General features: G+C 60.5%; 3 protein-coding genes across 3 annotated transcripts; 1 reads left to right on the forward strand and 2 right to left on the reverse strand.

Annotated features, from left to right (window-relative positions):
- Positions 1-89: 89 nt before the first annotated feature.
- RETREG3 (reticulophagy regulator family member 3) lies at positions 90-8,621 on the reverse strand. The gene is made up of 9 exons (XM_005494359.4): positions 8,292-8,621; positions 7,735-7,841; positions 6,582-6,612; positions 5,429-5,555; positions 4,680-4,764; positions 3,740-3,871; positions 2,529-2,608; positions 2,054-2,186; positions 90-1,619 (listed from the first exon to the last, which is right to left on the reverse strand). Exons 1-9 carry the CDS (start codon positions 8,480-8,482, stop codon positions 1,186-1,188), a joined length of 1,320 nt encoding a protein of 439 aa, XP_005494416.2. The 5' UTR covers positions 8,483-8,621; the 3' UTR covers positions 90-1,185.
- A 21-nt stretch (positions 8,622-8,642) lies between these two features.
- TUBG1 (tubulin gamma 1) lies at positions 8,643-15,874 on the forward strand. Its single transcript, XM_005494358.3, has 11 exons — positions 8,643-8,804; positions 9,013-9,125; positions 9,684-9,851; positions 10,030-10,098; positions 10,891-10,970; positions 11,557-11,683; positions 12,316-12,402; positions 12,626-12,775; positions 14,027-14,179; positions 14,437-14,598; positions 15,206-15,874. The coding sequence occupies exons 1-11, from the start codon at positions 8,756-8,758 to the stop codon at positions 15,401-15,403; spliced, it is 1,356 nt and encodes a 451-aa protein (XP_005494415.1). The 5' UTR covers positions 8,643-8,755; the 3' UTR covers positions 15,404-15,874.
- An 866-nt stretch (positions 15,875-16,740) lies between these two features.
- Positions 16,741-24,020, reverse strand: PLEKHH3 (pleckstrin homology, MyTH4 and FERM domain containing H3). Its single transcript, XM_074557722.1, has 13 exons — positions 23,730-24,020; positions 21,872-21,927; positions 21,139-21,227; positions 20,840-21,034; positions 20,501-20,658; positions 20,092-20,215; positions 19,333-19,630; positions 19,047-19,254; positions 18,680-18,816; positions 18,442-18,562; positions 17,903-18,349; positions 17,634-17,825; positions 16,741-17,554 (listed from the first exon to the last, which is right to left on the reverse strand). The coding sequence occupies exons 1-13, from the start codon at positions 23,880-23,882 to the stop codon at positions 17,381-17,383; spliced, it is 2,352 nt and encodes a 783-aa protein (XP_074413823.1). The 5' UTR covers positions 23,883-24,020; the 3' UTR covers positions 16,741-17,380.
- Between the last annotated feature and the right edge of the window lie 534 nt (positions 24,021-24,554).

Genomic DNA, 24,554 nt, shown 5'->3' on the forward strand with positions numbered 1-24,554 from the left:
TTCCCGGCTGAGGCCGCCCCCCGCCCCCACCCTCAGCCCCGGCACGGCGGACGCAGTGGGATAAGCAGAATCAGACAGACAGCAGCCGGTAACGGGGTCCCTGACGAGGTACGTTCTTGGCCGCACAAATGTGATCAGAACCGGGTCTGTATGGCTTAGGAAAAGTAACGGGGGCACTCGGTGGGCACTCGGCGGGCAGAGGGGGCTGGCGCTCCCTGGAGTCTGCTGGTTTGTTCACAGGCACGACCTCTTCAGTCGCTGCTGGTCTGGGCTGCTGTCCCCGTGCGGTTCCCGCTGCTGGGCTCTGCCTGCACACGGCTGGAGGCAGCACGGGCCCAGGGACACAGCACGGCCCTGGCAGCCCTGCTCCACCTCCTCCTTCCTCCAGGAAAACGTGCAGCCTCGGCCCTGCCCACGGGAACGCACGGGAGCAGCACAGGGGTTTCTAGCAAAGTGTTAGTTGGCTGTTAACAAAGCTGTTAGTTCAGAGAAGCAACACAAGAGCAGGGGCTACACGTGGATGTTGTTGCAGGTGGTCTGACGGTCACAGCAGGTGTCTTATTGCCATTGAGCTCTTACAAAACAGCATCACGAGGAGCCGGAGCCGAGGGAGCAGCCAGTGCAAGGAAAACATTGTGGCTGCTCAACATCCACAGTGGAGCAAGGGGCTTGGTTCCACCTGGAGTTGGATATTGCTGGGAGAGAAGACTTGGATTTGTGCACATATTAGGATAGGGGAACAGCTGTCTGAGACAGAACAGCATTGAGGCCCAGACACCACGTGTGAGGGGCTCTGTCCTGTTCCCCTGGTTACACATCAGTGCCAGAACTCAGTGCACAGTTGTTCCTGGTGATGCTGTCAGTCCCACTGGGCTTGAGAGCTGCAAACACCAGATTTATTGTCTGAGAGATAAAAGTTTGGAGCAGGCAGCATCATGTCAGACAGTGCAGGGTGATTGTGGAGCTGTCCCATCAACGCCTCTTCCCTACAGATTGCCAGTGTCCTTTATTTTAACATCCAAGCGAGGCTATGGAGTCACAGGTGACAGTGGTGCACCCAGCCAGGAGTGGCTGTCACATCACCCAGACCCCCAGGAGACGATTGAGAGAACTGTGCAAAGCTTTTCCTTCCAGGATTCACTCCATGATGCGCAGTAGAAAACCAGAGGGAAGTGCCAGGATGGTTTACTGGCCCCGGGAGCCAGTGGGATCCAGCTGGTTCAGCTCGGACTGATCCAGCAGTTCAAAGTCATCCCCTTCAGCATCAGTGTCCAAGTCCAAACTGGCTGCTCTGAGGTGAGTCTTTGCCCCTCTCTGGGGATTGGTGCTGCGTGAGGGGCCTGCCTGAGAGCCTCCTGACAGAGCCAGCTGGATCATGCCCCTGGTGACAAAGCCAGCGATGTTGTTGGTGAGGTTCTGCACCGATGGCAGCGTGCCAAACTCCTCCTGCTCGTACGGGAGCTGCAGATCCTCTGTCCCCTGTGGGCGGTATGCCAGGCTAGGGATCCCAATGCTGGTGTCATCCTCATCATCTATGCCCGTTGCTTCTGGGTTTATGGAAGGGAAGTCAGGCAGATCCCTGGCAAAAGATTCTTCTGGGTCACTGTGACCATCCAGGTCTGGAAGAGGAGAAAGTGCTTTAACTGCCAGTACTCACCAGCACCCACAGGCCCAGGCAGGAGCTGGGCCAGCACCTCCCCTGGACACACTGTTGGGAGCTCACAGACCACACATTTTTCAATGTTTCCCTCCCCTCATCCCAAGTGTTCAGATCCCAGCTCACCCACAAGGAACACTGCTGCTGAAGCAGCCGCCTGTGAGAGGGGAGCACCAGCACCCAGAGCCAGATCTGCCTGTGCAGAGCTGCTGCCCTCGCTCAAGCGCCACAGGAATGCAGGAGGAAGTTCAGTTCTGAACAAAACAGGCACTTGCAGCTCAATTCCAGCAGCAAGGCTGACATCAAACAGCCAGACTTCAATGATGGGTGGTAACACATCCTCCCTCTAGCCTATCACACTGGCACCTGCTCAGCATTCCACTCCTTCCCTCTCACCTTCTGATCCCTCTGTCAGGGGTGTCTGGCCCCTGGAAAGGTTAAACATCCCATTTTCAGTATAGGAAACCTCAGCATCTGAATGCTCAGAGTCGGAGATGGTCAGTTCCTTGGCCACCACAGAGTCATCCAGCTTTGAAATAGAAGATAAAATTGAAAACATCAGCACTAGAAAGGTTATCCCCATGCCTCAAAACAACAGATGATGGAGTGGCCTCCTGCTAAACCTGGACCCCGTGGGAGACTGGTACCTAAAACTCATTCACATTTACTGCACAGGGTAGGAGACTGCAGCTGGCACAAGCAGCTCTGGACATTCTTTAGTGGAACAGAGTGGGAAAAACCTATCTGAAAGGACAATGTCCTCATCTGCTCTCCTATCACTCTGAGCTGTGCTGCCAGATGTGCTGCCTGTCCCCCCAGTGAGGTTTGTTCTTTCCAGCTGAGCTCTTCCCTCTCCCAGAGGCTCTGTTACCTTGGGGCAGAATGCAGCCAGCTCCTCTTCACTGTCACTCCCATCATCCGTGGCTTCCTCACCCAGGCCCCGGCCATGCACTGTTAGAAAGCACACACAAAGCTGTCACTGCTGCTGGGCAAGGCTCTGTGCAGGACCAGAAACCCCCAAACTGCACAGAACACAGCACAGCTCTGTTCCACAGCAGAGCCATGATCATTTGCAGGTTTTTTGCTGAAATGAACATGTTCAGAACTCCCTCGCACAGGGGGAGGTTTTTTTCCTCCTTTTTCCAGAATAGAGAACACACAGTTCTGACAGCCAAGAACTGGAGCAGCTCTGGGAAGGTGGTGTGAAAAGCCCACAGCAGCTGCTTCCTAGGAGATGGCTGCAGAGGAGGAACTGCCTCTCTCTCTTCCCAAGGCAGTTCCAAGGATTTGCCATGCCAGACATGCAGCCCACACTGCCCACCAAGGCTGGAGCCTCTGTTCACAGCCTGTTCCAGGGATCAGAGATCCAGGTGTGAAACCCTGGGGGCACAAAGGGCACAAGACTCTATTGGAATATTACCAATATAGCCATCAGTATGTGCCTGAGCTTGTCTGGCCCTGTAGAACCAAACAGCAGCACTGTGGTGTTTCACCCCACAGACACTTTTGGCTAAGCTGGGTGTGTGGTGTTTCACCCCACAGATACTTTTGGCTAAGCTGGGTGTGTGGTGTTTCACCCCACAGACACTTTTGGCTAAGCTGGGTGCTTGGAGGAAAGTCCAGGCCTGCAGGAGCTCTGGGGGTGGTGGGATGGAGCTTCCCCCCATAACAGGGTCTGCTCCTTGGGTTTCCCTCTGGCAGAGAAGCTTTAAGGTGATGGTGAAGGAAAGGAGTCAGTTCTGATGGAGGGTTTGGATCCAGAGCTTTATCCTGGCCCACAGCTCCAACAGAACTCCCTGAGCCCGTGGTTGCTGTTCCTTTGAACCCCGGGGAGAGGGGCAGGGAAGGGGTAGGGAGCCACCAAGCAGGTACAGGAGGGGAAGGACAAAGGACACCTGGATGGCCCAATGCCCCCCCCAGGGCTTTGAATCTGCCAATCACTGATGCTCTTCTGGAATGCCAGGATTGACAGACAGTGCTGGGAGGGGAAAGGAGAGGTGACTGACACACCTGGCAGGGAATTATCAGAGAGGAACCCGAGGCTCTGAGGCAAACCCTGAGATCACAACACACAGGACTCACGCTGCCGCTGCCTCGCTGTCACGTATCCGCGCACACTGAAGTCCAGGCGCCGCAGCACGGGCTCCAGCCTGAGGTACAGCCTCTGCCCCAGCCTGTGGTACACGGCCAGGGGCCACAGCAGCACCAGCAGCACTGCAGCAAGCAGGAATGTGGGTTAGAAAATTGTGCAGGATGCTGCTTGGCAAACATCCTGCCTGTTTCCTGATGCAGCACAACACTCAGAGCACACAGATCTGAGCGCTGAGGGCAGCGCTGTGGGAGGCTGTTGGAGCAGGTGCCATCACTAGAGCAGTGTGTTTCTTGTTAATGGAGTGACAAAAGTATTTTTTGTCCTTTTAAAAAGGAAAGAAGCCTAGGAGTTTCTCTCCTCAATTAAAAGCTACCTCATAGGTCTAGGGGACTTCACCACCTAACTGGACAGAAGCCAAAATGTCCTGCCTGGGCAATTTAATAGAAAAAGTGAACAAAGAAATAAATCACTTTTGTGAGGTGTTTTACTAGGAGCAGGATTTCTGGCACCTCAGTTTTTCTCTGTTTGTTATTTTGCATTTTATTAAATCTTTTTGTTTCCAACACTGCAACAGAAGCCATCCTGCTGATTTTTATGCCTCCAAGGGTAGCTGAGCTATATTGGGTGTGTTGTTATAGCCCTCCAAGAGCTTATTAGATCTGGCTCAAGGAGGCAACTATATAATATCACCTCTGCCAATTTAACAAAATTGAGAGGCCAACCTGATCTGTAGTTACTAAGCACTCAAACATCTTCTTTCCAGACCAGACTTTGAGTCCTGGTCAAGAAGCACCACATTCCTGGCAGAATGTATTGTTTAAATTTTAAAGCCATTCACACAAGCTTTCCTTTTGAGCCCCATTCCTTGGACATTCAGCACTACTCATCTCCTTTCAGGTGTAAGTCTTGTTGGTACAGAGCTTTACTTACACAGCAGGTATGAGAGCAAGAGCCCAGGGATGTACCGGCCCAGGACAGCCAGGAAAGTGAACACTCCACACACTAAAAGGCAAAACTGAAGACATGACACAGTGAGTTTCCAGGGTTAAGCAGTAGGTCCACTCATTGCTCACCCATCTCAGCCTCTGCAAATCCTGGGTGAAATCATTGTTCCAAAGAGGGTGAAGCCTTCAGTGTCCAACCCCTGCTCCAGTGTGGGCACAGACACAGGGGATCTGCCCTCAGAGCCACAGGCAGCTGAGGAGCTTCCCAAAGCAGGGACACCAACAGCAAGGAAGAGGTTAAACTAGAGAGCTCTTCAAGGTGAAAAGCACAAGGACAGTATCACTGTGCTACAGGTTTCTCTTTCCATAAACTCAAAAAAAGAAGGAGGAAAAAGCTTGACACTTTCTCAAACAGTTAAAACCCAGTGAGCAGACAAATCTGACAGACACTTGAAAAGGCAGAAACCTCCAGAAGGAGCAGCCACGCTCTCACTTCAGTGGTGCAATCCACACAGTGACATTCACTTTCTCCTCCCTCCTCCACAACCTGATTATTCTGCCTGGGTTTTCCATTCCTCCCCACCACATAACAGGCACGGTGTTTGTGGCAGCCCTCCCATGACAAGCTCCCATCAGAAACGTGTTCAGCCAGTGCTGGCTGCCAGCACAGCAGGATCCTCGTGGTCAGCAGAGGCTCCACACCAACCAGGTAATTTCTGACCTGCACATTCTTACCTTGCCAGGACTTTGCCTCTTGAAAACGAAGAGATTATTCAAGAAGTTGGTCCCAGTCACCCATCCTTCAGCCAAATGATGACAGAGCTCTGGCAGCCCCAGCAGCCGAGGGTGGACGTATCCCCAGCTGCAGGGAAGGCACAGGTTGGGGAGATATTAGCATCAGTGGCAGGGATGAAGACCCTCATTATAAATACTTCTCTTAAAGCTTCCTCCTGTTCCCACCCAGCACAGAGCTCTAGAGATGAGGGCCACTTGCCCTCCAAGCAGTGCCCTGCCCAAAGCAGTTCATCTACAGCCCCTCTAGCAGCATCCCGGTGCTCCCACAGCAGCTGACGAGCAGGAATTTCAGTCAATGCCCTGGCAAATTTCAGTTTCCATGCTGCACAGGCAAATCAAGTGAATCCATTTATTTTTTTCTGTGTTTATCTGGTCAACTGCAGCCTCCAAGTGTTCAGCATGAGGTCTAGAAGCAGCCTTGCACCTCAATTCATGTACTCAGTTACTCTGGAGGCCTTGAACTGGTCAGTTTTTGTTAGTGTTGCCTAACTGCTAGTCAGGAGTACCTGAAGGTTAGAAAGAGCAATTCCTTTTGTGCTTGGGCCTCTTAAAAAAAATAAAAGTAAATAAAGACAATTGTCCTTTGGCAGCAGGTGAGGTGATTTAATCAGGAAGTGACATCCAGCACAGGAAGGTGTGCCCAGAGAGGCAGGTGTGAACACTGAGGCAACACCTCAGCATTTCTCAACCCATAATTAATGCTGCAGTCAGATCATAACTATGCAGGAACAACTGCTGGAACAAGCCTGTTAAATATTCCCCATCAAGTCTCAGAAGACTTCATTAATTCCCACAGAAATGCTGGTTTCCTGCTACTGGAGAGCCACACAAGAGGAATTGCTCTTAAGGCAACACTTCTAACTTCAGGGGGCAGGGAATCAAGCAAGCAAATCTGGAGGCTGCTAAGAAGGCAAAGTATAATAAAATGGCTGGGACAAGTCAAAAATTTCTCATGAGCACCTGGGTCTCCATCTGCCCTCTGCTGAGCAGCTCCCAGCTCCCTCCTCCCCCTCCTCACCCAAAGGTGCCAACACCCCAAGCATGTGCAGGTAACAACACAGTATCACAGCAGAGCAGTCAATTAGTTTCCTACCTCTCATTGTCTAATTCATCAGGTCTTGCCACTAAAATATTAAGAACAGACACTACATTAGTTGCAAGGAATTTGCCATGGGAATGCTTAGCTCTTGGGATTTAAGTAAAGCTTTAATAAGCTGGGGAACACCTGGAAAAGACATTAAGTGTAATTACAGGATGGAGAAGCATCACTCCATAACAAATCCTGAGTGTGTGTACGTGTGACAGCACAGGACTGCAGGAGTCTCTCCCTGGTGCTCCTTGATGTTTGTTGCACTCTAGAGCCTGCCCACCTCCCTCCTCTCCCCCTGCACACACCAGTGGGGAGCAGGAACAGCCTGCACACTGGAGGCATCAGGGATTTAAATCCTTTAATACCTTCCCACCCAGGCTGGGACTTGAAAGGGATCAAATCAGAGGGATGAGGGAGCTGGACAGACACTGTCTCCTAACAAGGAGCCTGAGCCAAGCTTTGAAAACAAGGAAAGCTTTAATGTCTTCCCAGGAAGCACAGGGAACATGGATTGAAGCAGAAAGCTGGGAGCTGGACTTGCTGGTTAGTCAGGGAACCAGCCCTGGGAACATGCAGACCCTCACACTGCTCCAAACTAACCTGACCATGCAGAGCCAAGAGACCCTGAGCTGCTTGGACTGGGGGTGTCCATCAGTGTATTAATGCCACAAAGGAGGGAAACAACTGCTTTGGTTACTAAGAGCTGAAAATTAACTTCATTACAGCCCTTCAGATGCCTCTGCTCACAAAGACATCTCTGATCAACAGCAAGGCTGGGACTTGTGTTCATCCTAAACTGATTATGGATTCTGAGGGGGAATCCAGACGAGCTCCATATGCTTCTGTTTCTCACTCTGGTACTGAATGCTCACAAAGTGAATCACTGTCTCCAACCTGCACTAGGTCACGTACATCCTGTGGTTCAGGATTACAAGGCAAATACCAGTGTCACAAGCACAAAAAGCACTTGTGTTTACACAGGTTTAGAATATTCCAGCTCCAGAAAGAGCATGCCTCCAGTACTCCTGCTGGCTTCTAGACCCTTAAAGCAAAAAGTTGAGGTTTTAACAGTGTAACTGCAGGCAGTGCAGAGCCTGTACTTGTGGGGCTGGAAACTGGGCTTGATTTGCTGCTATGAGCTCAAAATGCAACTTACCACCAATTTCTGGCCAGATTTTGTGTTTCCACTGGTCTACACACACTACCACTATGAGGGTTACAGCAATCAGGAACAGCAAACGAAGGGAAGTCAAAGCAAAGAACCTGTGGGGAAGAAACCAACGAGTTGGTACCGGCCAGATATTTATGAGACAAAAAGGGGGTAACACAAACCGACCTCAAACCACTCACTCAGGGGGAAAACTCAGCACTTGCTACTCCGTCACCACACACCGTGCCCCGGGGGCAGCTGCCGGGTGACTCCGGTTTGCTCGTGTCAGGTGTCCCGGGACAGCCCTGGTCTACAGCCCCTGTCAGGGCAGGCTGCCCTCCCTCCCCTGCCTCAGAGCAGGCTGGTTTGATGCTCTCGGGTACAAGGAGAGCACGGGGACGGAGCTGCAGCAAACCCAGCGCTCCCGGTCCCTCCTGTCCGGAACGGGGCACGGAGCAAATCCGCGGCCCCTTACGGACCGCTCCTCCCCAGGGCAGCTCCCCCAAGCCCCCCGATCACCGTAGCCCTGCGCGGCCCGGTCCCGGTCCCAGCCCGGCGCTCACCAGAACAGGCCGTGCACCGCCGCCCAGCACAGCGCGCTGCGGCCCGGCCGCTCCCACACCAGCGCGGCCTGCACGGCGCCCAGCAGCGGCTCGTAGGGCCCGAGGCGGCAGCGCAGCGCCGCGCTCAACGCCTGCACCCGCCGCTGCCGCTCGCCGGGCCCGGGCCCCACCGCCGTTGCCGCCGCCGCCATCGCTCCCTCACGGCGTCAACATCCGCCCGCCCGCCGCGCGCGCGCGCCCGCCGCAACCATGGCGGCCCCCAGCAACCGACTGCGACGCCACTGTGCGCGCCGCCATCTTGGCGCATGAGCGGCCCGCACCTCCCGCCGGGACGCACGCGCGTTACCGGGGCGGCGCTGCCCCGGAAGCGAGCAGCGCGCACGCGCAGTGCCGTTGGCGCCGGCGGGAGACGCGGCGGTACCGGAGTCGGGCGGGGCGCGGAGCGGAGCGGAGCCTCGGCCGGGATGCCGCGGGAGATCATCACCCTGCAGCTGGGCCAGTGCGGCAACCAGAGTGAGCGCGCCACGGCCGCGGCGGGCCCGGGGCAGCGCGCACCGGGCGGGGTCGGGATGCTGTGGTGATGGGGGGGGCGGTTAGCGGGGCCTGGCGGGACGGGGCGGGGCCTCACGCGGGTGGGGCGGGGCCTGCGGGCTGGGGCGCTCCGGGCCTTGCCCCGGTACCGAGCCCGGTGCCCGGCCCGTCTGACCGCGCCTCCCCGCAGTCGGGTTCGAGTTCTGGAAGCAGCTCTGCGCCGAGCACGGCATCAGCCCCGAGGGCATCGTGGAGGAGTTCGCCACCGAGGGCACCGACCGCAAGGACGTCTTCTTCTACCAGGTACCGGCAGCCCCGGGCCGCGGAACGTGAGCTGCCCTGCTCCCCGCGGGGCTCCGTGCCCCGGCAGGCTCCGCTCACTGTCCGTGCCCGTTGCACGCCCCGCGGGCACCGGGACCGTGCCGTGCGAGCGGCTCAGCCCGGCTCCCGCTCCCAGCCCGCTCCGGGCGCCCGCCCGCGCTCCCGCTCTGCCACTGGAGCGCTGTGGAGGCGGAGCAGAGGCACGAGGCTGGGGCTGCCATAGATAGCGCCTTATGTAAGCACCGGGAGTTCCTCCCCCTCGCCGGCTGGGAGAGCTCTGGGGCACAGAGATGATGCACTGGGGACAGGCTGTACCGGAGCAGCCTCTCCCTGCTCCCTCTTACCTTGTGGGGCTCACCTGCAGCTCATGCACAGGAGCAGCCTCTCCCTGCTCCCTCTCACCCTCACCTGCAGCTCATGCACAGGAGCAGCCTCTCCCTGCTCCCTCTCACCCTCTCCTGCAGCAGGGGTGGCTCATGCTGTGGGAAGGAGGTGGCACCAAGCTGCAGCAGCATGGAGATCCTCTCGCTCCCGTTGTAGGCAGATGATGAGCACTACATCCCCCGGGCTGTGCTGCTGGACCTGGAGCCCCGAGTCATCCACTCCATCCTCAACTCCCCCTATGCCAACCTCTACAACCCAGAGAACATCTACCTGTCTGAGCATGGAGGGGGAGCTGGCAACAACTGGGCCAGTGGCTTCTCACAGGTACCAGCCCTAGTGCTGCTGGGTGAGATTCTTCAGCCCTGGGCTTTGTCCTGTGTCCCTGCCCTGTGTGGCACAGGACCACGCTGCCAGTCTGACTCAGCTTCACACTGAGCTTGAGCAGCTCTTGTCTGTGTTCTGTGTGGGAAAGGAGCAAAACCAGTCCTGATCTCTCTTGCAGGGAGAAAAGATCCATGAAGATATTTTTGACATAATAGACAGAGAGGCTGATGGGAGTGACAGCTTGGAAGTAAGTTAACAAGGGATTTGGAGCTGGTGGCCCTGCCTGGTGTTTTCCCAGCTAGGCTGGTCTTTGTAAGGTTGAGCTCAGCACTGTGGTGGGCACAGACTTATCTCAGTGAGCTCTTGAGCACAGAATATGTAGAAAGGGGATCTGGGTCAGATCTGTCCATCCCCACACCACCTGCCAGCCTGCCCCAGAAGTTCTCTCACTGTTTGCTTCTGAGGTATTTTTTTCTGTGCTATCCATGTGAACCATACCCTGTGTGCAGACAGACAGGGCTGCCAGGTGCTCGTGTCAGGCTGTGACATGGCAGCAGGGGAAGGGAGAACATCACTAAAACAAGCTGGCAGGAGATTCAAGTGCCTGTTGTGGGAGCTGAGCATGTGGGAGCTGCCCTGGAGCCAGGCACTGGGAGCTTGGCCTCATTCTAGAAGGAGGGAGGGATGTGAAGGACCCAGGAAAGAGCTGAGAACATGCAGTCCCATTTCCTGTGCCAGACTGGACCCTGGGGGTGATATTGGAGCTGTTCCAGTGCTGCTCTGGGTGGGAGGAACCTGAGTGCTCTCCCACAGAGCAGCTGTTGCCCTTTGTGGGGTGTGCAGAGATGTGGGTCCCACTGTGTGGGCAGCAGTGGCCTGAGGAGCTGCAGCTGCTGCTGGGCTCTGGAGGAGCTGGGGTCAGAGGAGCTGGGTCAGTCTGTGCTGTGAGAAGCTCTGGCCCTGCCTGGCTGCTGGAGCTGGCAGGGCTGACACATTGTCTGAGCTTCACCTTCAGCCCCTGCCTGCTGCTTCCTTCCAGGGCTTTGTGCTGTGCCACTCCATTGCTGGTGGAACAGGCTCTGGGCTGGGCTCCTACCTCCTGGAGAGGCTGAATGACAGGTGAGCACAGCCCTGTCCCCTGCCCACAGCCCGCAGTCCTGGCCCAGCCCGGGCAGCCTGCCTGGAGCTGGAGAGCGCTGACTCAGAGGCACCACCCCCACCCAAACACTGCCTTGTGCAATCCCTGGCACCATGCCTGCTCAAGGCTGGCTCCTGATACGCCTGGGCACTTGAGAGCCTCTGAAACTGGACTTGATGTGTCCAAGCTCTGCCTTCCCTCAGTGTTCTTATCAGGCAGCTGCCTGCAGACACCCTGACAGTGAAGGGAAGGGTGGGAGGCTCTGGCTGAAGGCTGGGAGCTGCCATCCTGGCCTGTTGCAGCTTGCATCCTCTTGAAAAGGCTTGTGAGCAGCTGCTTAATCAGCCTGTGGATGGCTCAGCCTCCCTGTAGCTCCTCTGGCAGCCAGCTCCTGTGCTGCTGGGGTAGGCATTGCTGGGACACATTCTCACCCTCCCTGGGAGCCACTCTGGCTGCAGCTTTGGTGACTCACCCTGTCCTGAGCCCTGGAGACTGCTAAGGCAGCTTGTGGGAGGGGAGAGAGCAGCTCGATGGTGTTAACCCTTGAGATGCTGCACTTCTCACCAGGTATCCCAAGAAACTGGTGGAGACCTACTCAGTGTTCCCAAACCAGGATGAGATGAGCGATGTTGTAGTCCAGCCCTACAACTCTCTGCTGACTCTGAAGAGGCTGACCCAGAATGCTGACTGTGTGGTAAGAGGCCCGTGGTGCAGCCAGCCCTGAGGAGACAGCCCTGTCCCCACAGCTCAGAATTGCATCTCATCCTGGGGAGATGAGCAAGCCCCAGGTGCAGCAACAAGCACACCCCAAAGAGAGCAGCCAAGCAGATGTGGCCCCAGGGACCCTCACTGGTGCTCACCCCTGCAGAGCTGCCTGGCATTTCTGCCTTGGCTCCAAGGCAGTGAGGACTGGCTGTGCTTCCTCTGTAGCTGTGCTGCAGCCCCTCCTGAATTTGCAGCACCCACAGCATCCCCAGCCAGGCAGCACCTTCAGTCTGCCTTCAGTCACATCTGAGCAGACACTGCTCGTCCCTGCAGCTGCTCCCTGCATGTGGCAGTGCAGGAGCAGTTGCACTGGAGCTGCTGCAGTGGGGCAGAGCTCTTGGGAGAGCACGGGGAGCTCAGCCAGGAGGGAGGGAAGAGGCTCCATTGACGGTGTCAGTTACGGGCCATGCATGAGTCAGCTTGTGGTTTCAAGTGTCTGCCACCTGTGCAGAGGGCTCCTCTCAGGGCCTGTGCTGGACCACCAGTGCCCTGGGACACATGGCCAGGACTGGCCTTCCTCAGCTGCCTCAGGGGCCCTTCAGAGCCAGGCTTCTCTTGCAGGTGGTTCTGGACAACACAGCCTTGAATCGGATCGCGACAGACCGGCTGCACATCCAGAACCCGTCATTCTCACAGATCAACCAGCTGGTGAGAAGGGCTTTTCCCTCAGGAAAAACCAGAATGGGGTTTCCCTGCTGTGTTCAGTTTAGTCTGAACCTTCTGCATGGGCTGGGCTGAAGGGTGGGCAGCCTGGAGCTGTGAGTGAGGGCCCTGTGGCCATCCAGGTGCCACAGCTTCCCTTGGCCATGCCAGCATGAGGCAGGATTTTACAGGCTCTGTGACCCTCTGCTGAGCCTGTCCTCTCCCCTAGGTGTCCACCATCATGTCTGCCAGCACCACCACGCTCAGGTACCCCGGGTACATGAACAACGACCTCATTGGGCTGATTGCCTCGCTGATCCCCACGCCCCGGCTGCACTTCCTCATGACGGGCTACACGCCGCTCACCACCGACCAGTCGGTAAGGCAGCCCCGGGCTCTCCTCCCCATCCCCAAGGGCACAGAGGCTGCCACACTCACCTTGCAGCATCTGTCAGCCCTGTCTCGCTGTGAGCTGTCACTGCACGTCCCAGATCCCAGGCTCATGTCCCAAATCCCAGCCCACGTGTGCTCACACCACGTGACGGCCGCATGTGCAGTGAGTCAGACCTGAGCAGCCTGTGCTTGTGCCAGGCTACCTGCTGCATGCATCAGGCTCTGGACTGGCAAAAGCCACCCCTAGCAGTGATGAGAGCAAGGCCAGGAGAGTGGCCTTGCCAGTCCTGCCACCCCATCAGCTTCAGCAATTTGGGTCCAAACACCAATGCTTGTTGTCACTGAGGGTGGGCTACAGGTGTCAGACCTTCCTGAAGCTCAGTCTGTGTCTGAGAGTGAATTTGCCACCCCTCTGCACTTCAGGTGCTGCTTCTTGTGTTTGGCTGGTCCCTAACCAGTGCTCCCCAGCCCCCTGGTGCCAGTGGGGCAGTTCTGGTTTTTGGGAGGTGCTCACCTGCACTGCCCCAGCACGGCCCGGAAGGAACTAACAGCTGCTCTTCTCCTCTCCCTGCGTGCATTTCCTCAGGATGTTTCTCAGAGAAGCAAATCTGAAAAACTGCTGGCTCTGAAAAGGGTATCAGTGTGTGATCTGTCCTCCGAGGGAGGAGTGTGAGCAGGGCTCAACCAGTGCAGGAGGGAGCTGCCACCTCACACAGCTGTCCCTGCTGTGGGCAGGCTGGGTGCTGGCTCTGGCTGTGCCCACCCTGGCCAGCAGCAGCTGGGCAAAGCCCCGGCAGCACTCAGGGACAGGCTGCCCATAGCTCAGAGCTGGGCAAGGCAGGGAGGGCATGCAGTGGGATTTGCTGTGGAACCCCCACTTCCCTGCCTGGCAGTGGGCCAGGACCCATGTTTGACAGCAACAACAAAAAACAGGTCCCTGTCCCTCTGTTCTCAGCTGAGCTTCACTCCCAGCCCCTGCTGTGCTGCAGGGTGTGGGCCAGACAGCCCCCATGCTGGAGCCCCCACTGACACTTTGTTTCTTGGCCTGGCTGTGCCTGTTTTGCAGTGTTGGGATTTCCCTGTCCTGCATGTGGCTCTGCATTGACTCCATCCCCTGTGTGAGGGCATTTCTGTCCAGCTGCCCCCTGCTCCTGTGTGTGTGTGTGTGTGTGTACCAGGCAGCAGGAGGGCAGGGAGCAGCACACCCACTCCCTCTGACCCCTGGCTGCCTGTGCAGGTGGCCAGTGTGAGGAAAACCACAGTCCTGGACGTGATGAGGAGGTTGCTGCAGCCTAAAAACGTGATGGTGTCCACAGGGCGAGACAGGCAGACCAACCACTGCTACATTGCCATCCTCAACATCATCCAGGGGGAGGTGGATCCCACACAGGTGAGTGCCCGTGGCTGTTCAGGTACTGATGGCCATGGTGTGGCACAAGGAAGAGCATGGTCAGTGTGCAGGGATCCTGGGGTGAGGCCAGGCAGTGCCTGAGAGCTGGGTTCAGATTTCTCCTGTTTGGGCTTTGGCCTCATGGGAAGGCAGCAATCATGCTGAAATGACTGAAATGACTCCCCATGGCTGTGGGGAGCTGCAGCCAGGCTCTTTGTCCCTCACCCTGCTGTCCCTTGCTGTTCTCATCCCTCCAGGTTCACAAGAGTCTGCAGAGGATCAGGGAGAGGAAGTTGGCCAACTTCATCCCCTGGGGCCCTGCCAGCATCCAGGTGGCTCTGTCCCGCAAGTCCCCTTACCTGCCATCTGCTCACCGTGTCAGTGGCCTCATGATGGCCAACCACACCAACATCTCCTCGGTGAGTGCCCTCCCTGCCACGCCAGGCCCTGCTGCCCCAGACCTCTGGACATTGTCCATCTCCGTGTCCCTGGGCATTGTCCGTCTGTGCCTCTGGGCACTGTCCATCCTCCTGTCCCTAGGCTTCTTCACAGAGATGGGCATTGTCCATCTCTGTGACCCTGGACATTGTCCATCTCCCTGTCCCTGGGGTTCATCCATCCTCCTGTCTCTGGGCATTGTCCATCTCCCTGTCCCTGGGGTTCATCCATCCTCCTGTCTCTGGGCATTGTCCATCTGTGCCCCTGGGCACTGTCCATCCTCCTGTCCTTTGGCATTGTCCATCTCTGTATCCCTGAGTATTGTCCATCCATCCTCCTGTCCCTGAGCATTGTCCATCTGTGTCCCTGGGCATTGTCCATCCCTCTGTCCCTGGGCATTGTCCATCTCCATGTCCCCAGGTTTCATCCATCTTCTCTTCATTCTGTGCCTGTCACAAAGCCAGGGACGGGGATGGGTGGCTCTTAGCAGGGCTCAGATCTGGTCCAGTGTCCTCCCAAGCCCTGCTGGCTCCTCGGGGAAGGTTCCCTGGGGCTCTGTGGCCGCCCTGACCCGGCGCTGCTCCCCAGCTGTTCGAGCGGACGTGCCGGCAGTACGACAAGCTGCGCAAGCGAGAGGCTTTCCTGGAGCAGTTCCGCAAGGAGGACATCTTCAAGGACAACTTTGACGAGCTGGACAACTCCCGGGAGATCGTGCAGCAGCTGATCGATGAGTATCACGCCGCCACACGCCCCGACTACATCTCCTGGGGCACGCAGGAACAGTGAGTGCCCTGCCGGGGGACAGGAAGCTCCGTGGCCGCCCCCGCGCACGCCGGCAGGGCTCGTCTCTGCTGTGCCCACGTTTGTCACCCCTCAGCGCTGCCTGGCGTGGCAGAGCCCTCGTGCCAGTGCTCCTCTGTGGAGAGCTGGGGCACAGCTCCCACCCCACCGTGTGCCCTGGCCCAGGACAGGACTGGGGCAGCTGCGCGCTCTGCTGGGAGGGAACCTCTGCCTGTGGGAGCAACGCTTGCTGGGAGGAGGAGGAGGAGGAGGAGAGTGACCCTGGGGCTGGGAACAGGCCTGGCCCCCTGAGTTTGGGTGCACACAACCCCCGTGGCCAAAGGCTCCGTGTGGCTGAGCTAGTCCTTGCCCTGGGCGGGAGCCTTGTTCCTCCTTGGCCAGATCAGGCCTGGGGCACGGGCTGTATCTATATTTTTGTAGGTTATTTTGCTTTAATAAAGGCTGTTCCTGCACTGATGTTGCCTGCATGACTCCAGATTGAACAGCCAGGCAGGGAAGCCTAGGGCTGGTGCTTGCCTTGTCTGGCTGGCCAGCCAGCCCCATTGCACAGGAGTACCATGGCCACTGCTCACCAGCATGCCCTGGGGTGTGCAGGGCCAGCTCTGTCCCAGCTGGCAGTGCCATGGGGCCCAGGCAGCGCTGGGCAGCTGCTGCAGCAGAGCCAGAAATACTGGCAGGACCTGCCTGCACGGCTGACCAGGGCTGGCACTGGCACCGCCCTGCCTGCAGAGCACACAGCACCCACATGGATCTCCTGCAGCAGGGAGGCCCTGGGCAGGGGTGCCCTCACCACTCAGGATCTGAGGCAGGGGATGGCACCTGGGATTCCTCCCCCCAGTGGGAGGCAGGACAGTGTCAGGGGATATGGACACAGCAGCTCTGTTCCTGACCTGTGGGAGTTGGGCTGTGGCCTGGGGACAAGGGGCAGTGCTGGCGCCATCCCAAACCCATGCAGCCCAAGGTGAAAATTAGCATTTTCCTCTTGCCCTGAGCGGCACAGAGCAGGTGACTAAAAATACAGCCACGGTGGCAGCATGGGCTCCCACGCCCTCTTTGGCAGCAGCCCCTGTGGCTGGGGCAGTTCCCCCCGCCGGGGCAGCCAGTGCCAGGGGCTGCCGGGGAGCTGGAGCTGCCTGTGCTCTTGGGGAAATGCCAAAGGTCGCCTGGCAGTGACCAGAGGGACAGCAGTCCCTGCCCCCAAGGACACGCTGTGCTGCTCCTCCCCTCTGCCTGTTCCAGGCCCTGCTGCCCTGGCTGCCCCAGGGATCCGACTGTCCCAGCCTCCCGCTGGCAGCCCACGCTCCAGGACAGGAGGCTCAGCCTTTCCTTTGTGCATTTATTTAGAAAAACAACCAACCAACCCCCCCCCATCCCAAGACAGAACCAACAAACTCTACAGAGGCAACACTGAGGGGCCGAGCCCCAGCCGTACCAGCTGCCACTCCACCATCCACCCCTGTGACACCAGCCTGGCCACAGGGCCACCGCAGAGCCCAGCCACTCACGCAGGAGGAGCCCGGGGCTCCCCAGGGCAGCTTGGCCAAAAGCCGCCCGCAGCTTTCCAGAAGGGGTGGGTCCAGAGGACAGACAGACAGACAATGGCACAGCACTACTGCCTGGTACCCTCTGCTTGCCCAGGGCACGAGCAGGGTGGCCAGGCAGCACAAGTGCTGGAGGCAAAGGCACCAGGGTATAGGGGATGGGGACAGGCCTGGGGGCAGCATTGGGGACCACAGCAGGCTGGACCCACTGCCCACCAGGGAAAGTGCTGGGAGATGTGGGGCGCGCAGGCGTCTCAAAATAAATTAAGGGAATAGCCAGAAAGGCAATGGCAGTGGGGGAGCACGACCCCCTGGCCCCCTGCTCTCTGGGGGCCAGCACAGAGCTGCCACTCGCTGCCAGGCTTGGCTGCCCTCCCACGCCGGCCATGGGAGCACCTGCGTGGCCACAGCCGCTGCTGGGCTAGCTGTGGGAGGAACCCACTGGTGGCCAGGGCCCGGGAGCAGGGCAGAGCCCCTGGGGCAGCACAGAGGGCTCCAGAGTGGGGGCACTGGTGGGAGGCTCCTGGGGCCGGGGCAGCCGCTGGGCACCCGCAGAGGCGAGGTACGTCTTGAGGAGCTGGGCGATCTCATCCACCTGCGGGTACAGGGGGTATGGGGGTCAGCGTGGGGCACCCTTAGTGAGAGGGGAGGGTGGAGAGATGGCAGCCCCTTACCTGGGAGGTCTCAAAGAGCAGGTCTCGGTCCTCCACGGAGAGGCGGAAGGTGCTGCTGTCAGAGGCACCAAAGGAGGAGATGCGGCCGTAGCAGAAGCTGTCCAAGGGCTCAGGCTCTCCCGGCTTGTAGAGCGAGACAGCCTTGGCCCCGATGCCCAGCCACAGGCGCTGGGGCCCGGCGCCCACTGGGCTCTGCAAGGGAGAGGGGCTGTCAGGCTTGCCCACTACCCCCAGTACCACCCCTGTACCACCCCCAGCCGGGGCCTCACCGCCTGCAGGTCCACATCGAAGAGCGTGGAGCCAAAACCAGGCCACTCCCGCACCAAAGCCACGTAGGCAGCCATGGCCTCGGGCCGGCCCATGCCCTGCAGCAGCTTCCACTTCTCCACGATGGCAGCCATGGTGCTGGCCCCCTCCTCCCGCAGCCGGCCCCGCAGGCGCTGGTCCCGCTCCGCCCGCTGCTTGGCCAGGGCCTGGCCCCAGAGCCCCCCGGCCAGCAGCCCCGCGCGCAGCCGGGCCCCGCGGCACTTGGGGGGCCGGTGGGGCAGGGGCGGCAGGCGGGCGTGCAGCACGTGGGGAGGGAAGAGCTCCTCGAGGCGCGGGAAGGGCGCGTGGGTGGAGAAGTCGCTGTTGAGGCTCTGCAGGCGCAGGGCTGCCAGCGTCTGCAGCGTCTCCTCCGACGTGGGCACGTAGCCCCGCAGCACCATCTCGTGCGCCTGGTAGAGAGCAGGGTGAGCTGGCACGGCCACCACGGCATGGCCACCACGGCACGGCCACCATGGCACAGCCACCCTGGTGTGCCACTCACCTGCTCAAAGAGGAGGGCAAACTCCAGGCTGTCCCGGGGCACGTTGTCCGTGTCCAGGAAGCCGTAGTGCTTGAAGCAGAGCCGGCACGGTGGGTCCTGCTCCCGGTCCTCTCCAGCCAGGCTGCAGCAGACAGGAGTGGCTCCATTAGATTGTGGACGTGCCCCATACCCAGCTGTCCCCTCCCACCCGTGGTCCCCCAGCCCTTCCCCTCCATAGGCAGCAGAACAGGACATTTACTTTTCAAACCTGGTGAGGACATCAGCCAGCAGCGTGGCACTGCCCACTGGCTGCTCCCGTCGCCGGGACTGCTCGTAGAGCGCAAAGAGGTTGGGGCTCTGGGACAGCCCCAGGCGTGACACAAGTTCCTGGGCCACCTGGGCGAGACAAAGGCAACCGATGGTGACCACGTGTTCCTGGCCACGGCACTCAGGGCTGTAAAGGGACACAGACAGGTCATGGTGGGCAAAGGCAGACAGCTCCTGGCCCCTCTCCACCATGGCTCAGCTGGGAGAGACCCTGCTCACCTGCTGTGGCACTCTGCCCACCCAACCCTGTGCATCAAAATGTCCCCAGCCCCCTGCCTGGCACAGCCATAACCCCTCACCTCCTCGGCTGTGGTGTGGGAACTGATGGCCACACTGCAGGCAGGCGCCCCAGGGCAGTGCACTGTGCAGATCATCTCCTGCCGCTGCATCAGCACCAGGATCTCCTCCAGAGAGGGCACACACTCCCTCCCCTTCGTCTTTCCCAGCGCCTCTCGGATGAAACAAGCGTACTTGGCCATCTCCGAGGCAGGGAAACGGTTCTCTGTCCTGCAAGAAATGCCAGGAGGATCAGGGTGGCACTGATCTGAGGGGCGCCCGGCACCTGGCGAGCTCCCTGGCACTCACCTGTCCAGGTGGAAGCGCAGGAAGCGCAGGACAGGCGGGGAGGGCAGGAAGGTGCAGCTCATGCAGGTGAGGAGCTGCCAGTAGTGCAGGTCGCCCTGCCCGCCCGGCGCCGGCGGCTCCGTAGTCTGCTTCACCAGCTGGCAGTAAATCTCATCCACCAGCGGGGGCAGGTCCAGGCAGGTCTGCAGGACACCCTGCATCAGCGGCACCGGGTCCCGCTCTGACTCCAGCTGCTGCAGCGAGTTGAAGAGCTTCACAGCCTCGTCACGCAGCGTGGTGTAGCTGCGGGGGCCAGGGGCTGTGGGATGGGATAGGGGTTAACAGCCCTGTGGGGTCAGGGGCTGTGGGATGGGATGGGATGGGATAGGGGTTAACAGCCCTGTGGGGTCAGGGGCTGTGGGATGGGATGGGATAGGGATTAACAGCCCCACGGTGTAGCTGTGGGGTCAGGGGCTGTGGGATGGGATAGGGGTTAACAGCCCCACAGTGTAGCTGTGGGGTCAGGGGCTGTGGGACGGGATAGGGGTTAACAGCCCTGTGGTGTAGCTGTGGGATCAGGGGCTGTGGGATGGGATAGGGGTTAACAGCCCTGTGGTGCTCCCCAGGACCCCTTGCCAGCAGCTGGGCACTGTCCTCACACCCAGAGCCAGCCAGGCCCCAGCCCAGTGCCCACCTGCCCTGCACAGCATGCAGCCCAGCCATCACTGCTGCCATCCCAGAGTGTAGGACCCAGCTCTGTGTCCCCCATCTGCCACTCACCACTTTGGTCCAGGCTGCCGTAGGGGAAGGGCAGCAGGGGGGCGTAGAGGGGGCCACTGGTGTAACGCAGGATGGGGTTGCAGCGATAGATCTGCTCCAGAACCTCGGGGCTGTCTCTGTGCTCCTGGAGGGGGCAAAGCAACAGCTGCAGAAGGGTAACCTGGCACAAACCCCCACCACCACCCTGGGGTATGTGAGACCCCAAACACCCACCCCAGTGCACAAACCCCCACCACCACCCTGCGGTATGTGAAAACCCAAACACCCACCCCAGTGCACAAACCCCCACCACCACCCTGGGGCATGTGAGACCCCAAACACCCACCCCAGTGCACAAACCCCTATCACCACCCTGGGGTATGTGAGGCCCCAAACACCCACTCCAGTGCTGTTGTGGGCATGGGCTCACCTCGACATCACGCATGAGCAGCTGGGTGGGTGTTTGGACAGGAGCTTTGCTGTCAATGACCTTCTGCACGGCGCACACCCAGCGCACGGCCTCGTTGAGGTGCTCGGTGTACAGGCGGTAGCAGTGCTTCCTGCCAAACACCGTCACGCTCCAGTAGCCTGCAAGGCACAGACCCACTCACCCACTGCCCACCAGCACCCCAGCCAGGCTGGCTCAGCGCCCCAGGGCTCAGCACAGCCTCTCCTCTGGGCTAAACAGGCCCTCAGGGCTGGCAGGGTAACGCTGGGTACAAGCTGTGCTGGGAAGATGAAGCCCGGCCAAGGGGCATGGGCACCTCACCCGTCTCCTTGTAGAGCTGCTTGTCTGGCCAGAGCACGGAGCAGAGGCTGGTGAGCACCAGGGAGCCCAGGCGCCTGGCCCCCTTCTCGTTGCTGCTGTAGTAGTCCAGGGAGTCGGGGGTCAGCACGAACCAATACTTCCGAGGGCGGATCCAGGGGGTTTTCATGCAGCCCCGCATCTCCCGCTGCAGCCAGCCTGGGAAGGGGAACACTCAGCCTCACTGACACCCACCCCACCGGCTTCTCAGCACTGGGGAAGGGTCTGCACAGGCCTGACCATCCCGCTGGTCACAATCCCACCTTTCACCAGAGCGTCAGGCTCGTCCTCCACCGGCCCTGGACCCTTGTCCACGATGAGGCTGCGCATCTCCTCTGCAACGAGCAGGGACCTGAGGAGAACACAGAGCTGAGCTCAGGCACCCATGAGGGTCTCCCAGAGCCCCTGAGCAGGGATCTGGCCTCGGGGCTGGGATGAGCTGGGTCCCCAGGGGCTCTGGGCACCCCACAGCCCTGCGGTGGGAACAGAGTCATTGGGTGCAAATGACCCCGGCTAAAAATAAGCTGTTTGCAGTCTTGGCCCTGCCAAGGAATTCGGAAAATGAACAACCAGGAAGGAATGTTGGCAGCAGCGTCAGAACTGCGCGTACAGCGAGCGAGCAGGCCCCTGTGCCCCGGCACCCCATCTTGCTCAGCACCAAGCACCCCAGGGCACAGCCTCTGCTGATGGACACAGCCTGGCAGAGCCTTCTGGCACAGGAGGAGTCATGCACAGCCCCATCAGCTAAGCCTGAGGCAGTCAAGCTCTCCAGCACGGCAGGGGGATGGAGACGTGCCTGAGGATGCGCCAGGGATGGGGACAAGCACGGCAGTCCCGGCTCTGCCACTCCCTGCTCCACCTGACAGCAGCACAGCCTGGTGCTGGCTCGGTGAGCAGGATGGAGCACACACCAGCACCAGGGCAACCTCCCACAACACGCCAGTCCCTCAGCTCCTGCAGCACCACACAAGGGACACAGGGCAGGGGAACACTCACCGCTCCGAGCCACTGCTGCTGCGGGTGGGCTGGCTCAGGCTCACCTCCAGGGATCCCTGGGGAGGAAGGAGACATCTCAGCCCCACGGTCATTACCTGGCATGCAATGACGGTGAGGCATGACTGTATGCCTCCTCCTCCTCCTCATTAACCCAGCTCTGGGCTCAGAGAGACAGGCTCACACCCTGCTGCCATGGGGCAGAGGAGCCCTGGCACCCACAAGGGCACGGCAGGAGCCAGGGCTGCAGCTGGGGCTCCCCGGGTGCGGGGGCAGCCGGCGGGCGCGCTGGCCGTGTGTGTCCTGAGCTGACCCAGCTGGCTGAATACCGTGCAGAATTGCACAAGGTCAGTGCTGAGTAATACGCTTACGGCACAAAGTCCCATTGTAATGGGGCCGCTGACTTCCTGCCCGCGGCGGTGGGACGCAGCGCTGGGAAGTCCCTGGCCCTGCAGTGGGACAGGGTCAGTTCCTCCTCACGCAGCACGGCTTGACATGGACAGTGCCACTCACGTGACGGGCCTGGCACACATGCTGGGACACGAGGCAGAGCCCAGGCACAGGCAGGCACCGGGCCGGGCACGGCGCCCAGCACAGAGGGGTGCGGGGACATGGAAGCACGGGCAGTGCTGTCCTGGGAGATGCACGGGAGCTGCTGCCAGCTGCAGCCCAACGGGGCAGCCAGAGGCTCGGCAGGCCAGAGCACGCAACGCCAAGAAAAAGAGACAGATGCTAAAAATAGTGGCGGGGAAGGGGGAGCCGCCGCAGGTATGGCTGTGCTGTGGGGCAGGGCCGGGCGCCACTGACCTGTGGCATTAAGGGCACCTGTCACACAGTGCTGGTGCCCATGCACAGGGCCAGCAGCGCCAGACACTGTCCCGCTGGGAGAGGAGGGCCTCACACGCTCCTCAGGGCTGCAGCCTGCAGGCAGTGCCTGCTTTCTGCTCAGGAGGCAGCGGTGGCAGCCGGCTCTTTCTCAGGGATATAAATAAACAGCAGAGGAGCTGCGGCCGCAGGGCCAGGGGAGCTGCTCCCACGCTCCCACCAAGGGCCGGCTGACACCGCGGCTTTCCAAGGACCCCCTGGCCACAGCAAAGGGCTCTCGGGGGAGCTGGCGTCACCAGTCGCCCACGCCAGCCCGGAGCCAGCGCGGCCCATGGGATGTGGGAAGCCCAAAGACGGTTCCTTACGCAGTTGTGCCCTTGGCACTGCCACCAGTCAGTCCCCAGAGGGCCCAGCTCCAGCCCTGTCACTGTCCCCACGGGCTGGGACCTGCTGCTGAGGGACCGACGGAGCCAGGGCCGTGCTGCAGCCCCCGCAGCGGGCAGGGCAGAGGGGCCACAGCGAGCGGGACCGAGCAGTCACCACCCCCTATGCCCCGCGAATCCGGGCTGGGATCCACGGCTCTCGGTGCAGGAGAGCGGCGGGACAGAGCCCCGGGAGCTCCCCCGCAGCCCGCGCTATCAGCCGCCGCACACGCAGCCCGGCCGGAGGAAGCACCGGTTTCCGCCGCTCCGTTTCCCTGCAGAGAGGAAGCAGCCGGAGAGGGGAGATCCAGGCCCGCTCCCCGCGGCCGGCACGTGCTCCCGGGACAGCCCCGGTCCGCTCCCGCCGCGGGTCTGGCACGGAACCCGGTACCCCGCGGCTCCCGTCCTAAGGAGCGGGCAGCCCGGAGCGGAGCACCCAGAGGGACGGCCGGTCCTGCCCCGCGGGCCCGGGACCTCCGCGCCCGCCCGGAGCTTCCCCGGGCTGCGGCTCTCCCGCACCCACCGGAGCGACGCACCCCGCACCCCGCGGGACCGCCCCGGCAGCGCGTCCGCGCTCCTCCCGGTGGCCGTCCCGGCGCCGGTACCGGCCCCACCTGGTCTCCGTGAGCGCGGAGCTCGAAGGACGCCTCCTCCTCCTCTTCGGCCTCGCCGTCCGCCTCCCGCTCCGCCTCGCCGTAGTCCCGCCGCAGCAGCGTGAAGCCCCGCCGACAGCACAGCAGCCACCAGAGCCCGCCCGGGAACGGCATCGCCCCGCCGACACCAACGGGACGGCACCGGGACGCGACGGGACCGGCCCGCCCCGCGCACCGGCCGCCGGCCCCGCCGCCGCCCCGGGCGGGCCGGGCCGCGCGTCACCGGGCCTCGCCAATCGCCGCGCGCGGCCCGGGGCGGAGCTCCCGCCCGGGGCGGCGGGGCCGCCGGTGCGTCACGGCGGGGCGGGGGCAGCGCGGGGCCGGGCTGCGCTGGGTACGGCGCTCCCGGAGCCGCCGACGCCGGTAGGGTGCACCGGGTACCCTCGGCTCATCACGGGGGCACCGTCACTGAGCGCCGCCTGCGCCCGGTGTGGGCACCGGCACCGGACACGGGCCCCTGCCCTGCCCCGCGGCACCCGCACCGTGCGCTGCTCTCCTGCAGCGCTGGCGCCTGTCCCAGCATGGCGACTCAGCCAAGCTTGTGCCAGCGGGCAGCACCGTGGGCTCGGTGCTCGGGCAGGAGGGCACCGTGGGCAAGAGGGCATTATGGGCAGGAGGGCACCGTGGGCAGGAGGGCACCGTGGGGTGGAGGGCACCATGGGCTCTGTGTCCGGGCAGGAGGGCACCGTGGGCAGGAGGACATGATGGGCAGGAGGGCATGATGGACAGGAGGACACCGTGGGGAAGAGGACACGATGGGCAGAAGGACACAGCGGGCAGGAGGGC

This window comes from Zonotrichia albicollis, chromosome 23 (assembly GCF_047830755.1).
Source record: "Zonotrichia albicollis isolate bZonAlb1 chromosome 23, bZonAlb1.hap1, whole genome shotgun sequence".
Classification (NCBI taxonomy): Eukaryota; Metazoa; Chordata; class Aves; order Passeriformes; family Passerellidae; genus Zonotrichia; species Zonotrichia albicollis.

Excerpts from the sequence above, each read along its gene's own strand:
- RETREG3 (XM_005494359.4), bottom strand. The coding sequence starts at position 8,482 with ATGGCGGCGGCGGCAACGGCGGTGGGGCCCGGGCCCGGCGAGCGGCAG. Across the intron at positions 7,842-8,291 it reads GCGGTGCACGGCCTGTTCTG|GTTCTTTGCTTTGACTTCCC; the intron begins GTGAGCGCCGGG and ends TCTTCCCCACAG. Across the intron at positions 6,613-7,734 it reads AATCTGGCCAGAAATTGGTG|TGGCAAGACCTGATGAATTA; the intron begins GTAAGTTGCATT and ends TTAATATTTTAG.
- TUBG1 (XM_005494358.3), top strand. The coding sequence starts at position 8,756 with ATGCCGCGGGAGATCATCACCCTGCAGCTGGGCCAGTGCGGCAACCAG. Across the intron at positions 8,805-9,012 it reads GGGCCAGTGCGGCAACCAGA|TCGGGTTCGAGTTCTGGAAG; the intron begins GTGAGCGCGCCA and ends GCCTCCCCGCAG. Across the intron at positions 14,180-14,436 it reads GGGAGGTGGATCCCACACAG|GTTCACAAGAGTCTGCAGAG; the intron begins GTGAGTGCCCGT and ends TCATCCCTCCAG.
- PLEKHH3 (XM_074557722.1), bottom strand. The coding sequence starts at position 23,882 with ATGCCGTTCCCGGGCGGGCTCTGGTGGCTGCTGTGCTGTCGGCGGGGC. Across the intron at positions 18,350-18,441 it reads TTGCCCTCCTCTTTGAGCAG|GCGCACGAGATGGTGCTGCG; the intron begins GTGAGTGGCACA and ends GCTCTCTACCAG. Across the intron at positions 17,826-17,902 it reads TCGATGTGGACCTGCAGGCG|AGCCCAGTGGGCGCCGGGCC; the intron begins GTGAGGCCCCGG and ends TCTCCCTTGCAG.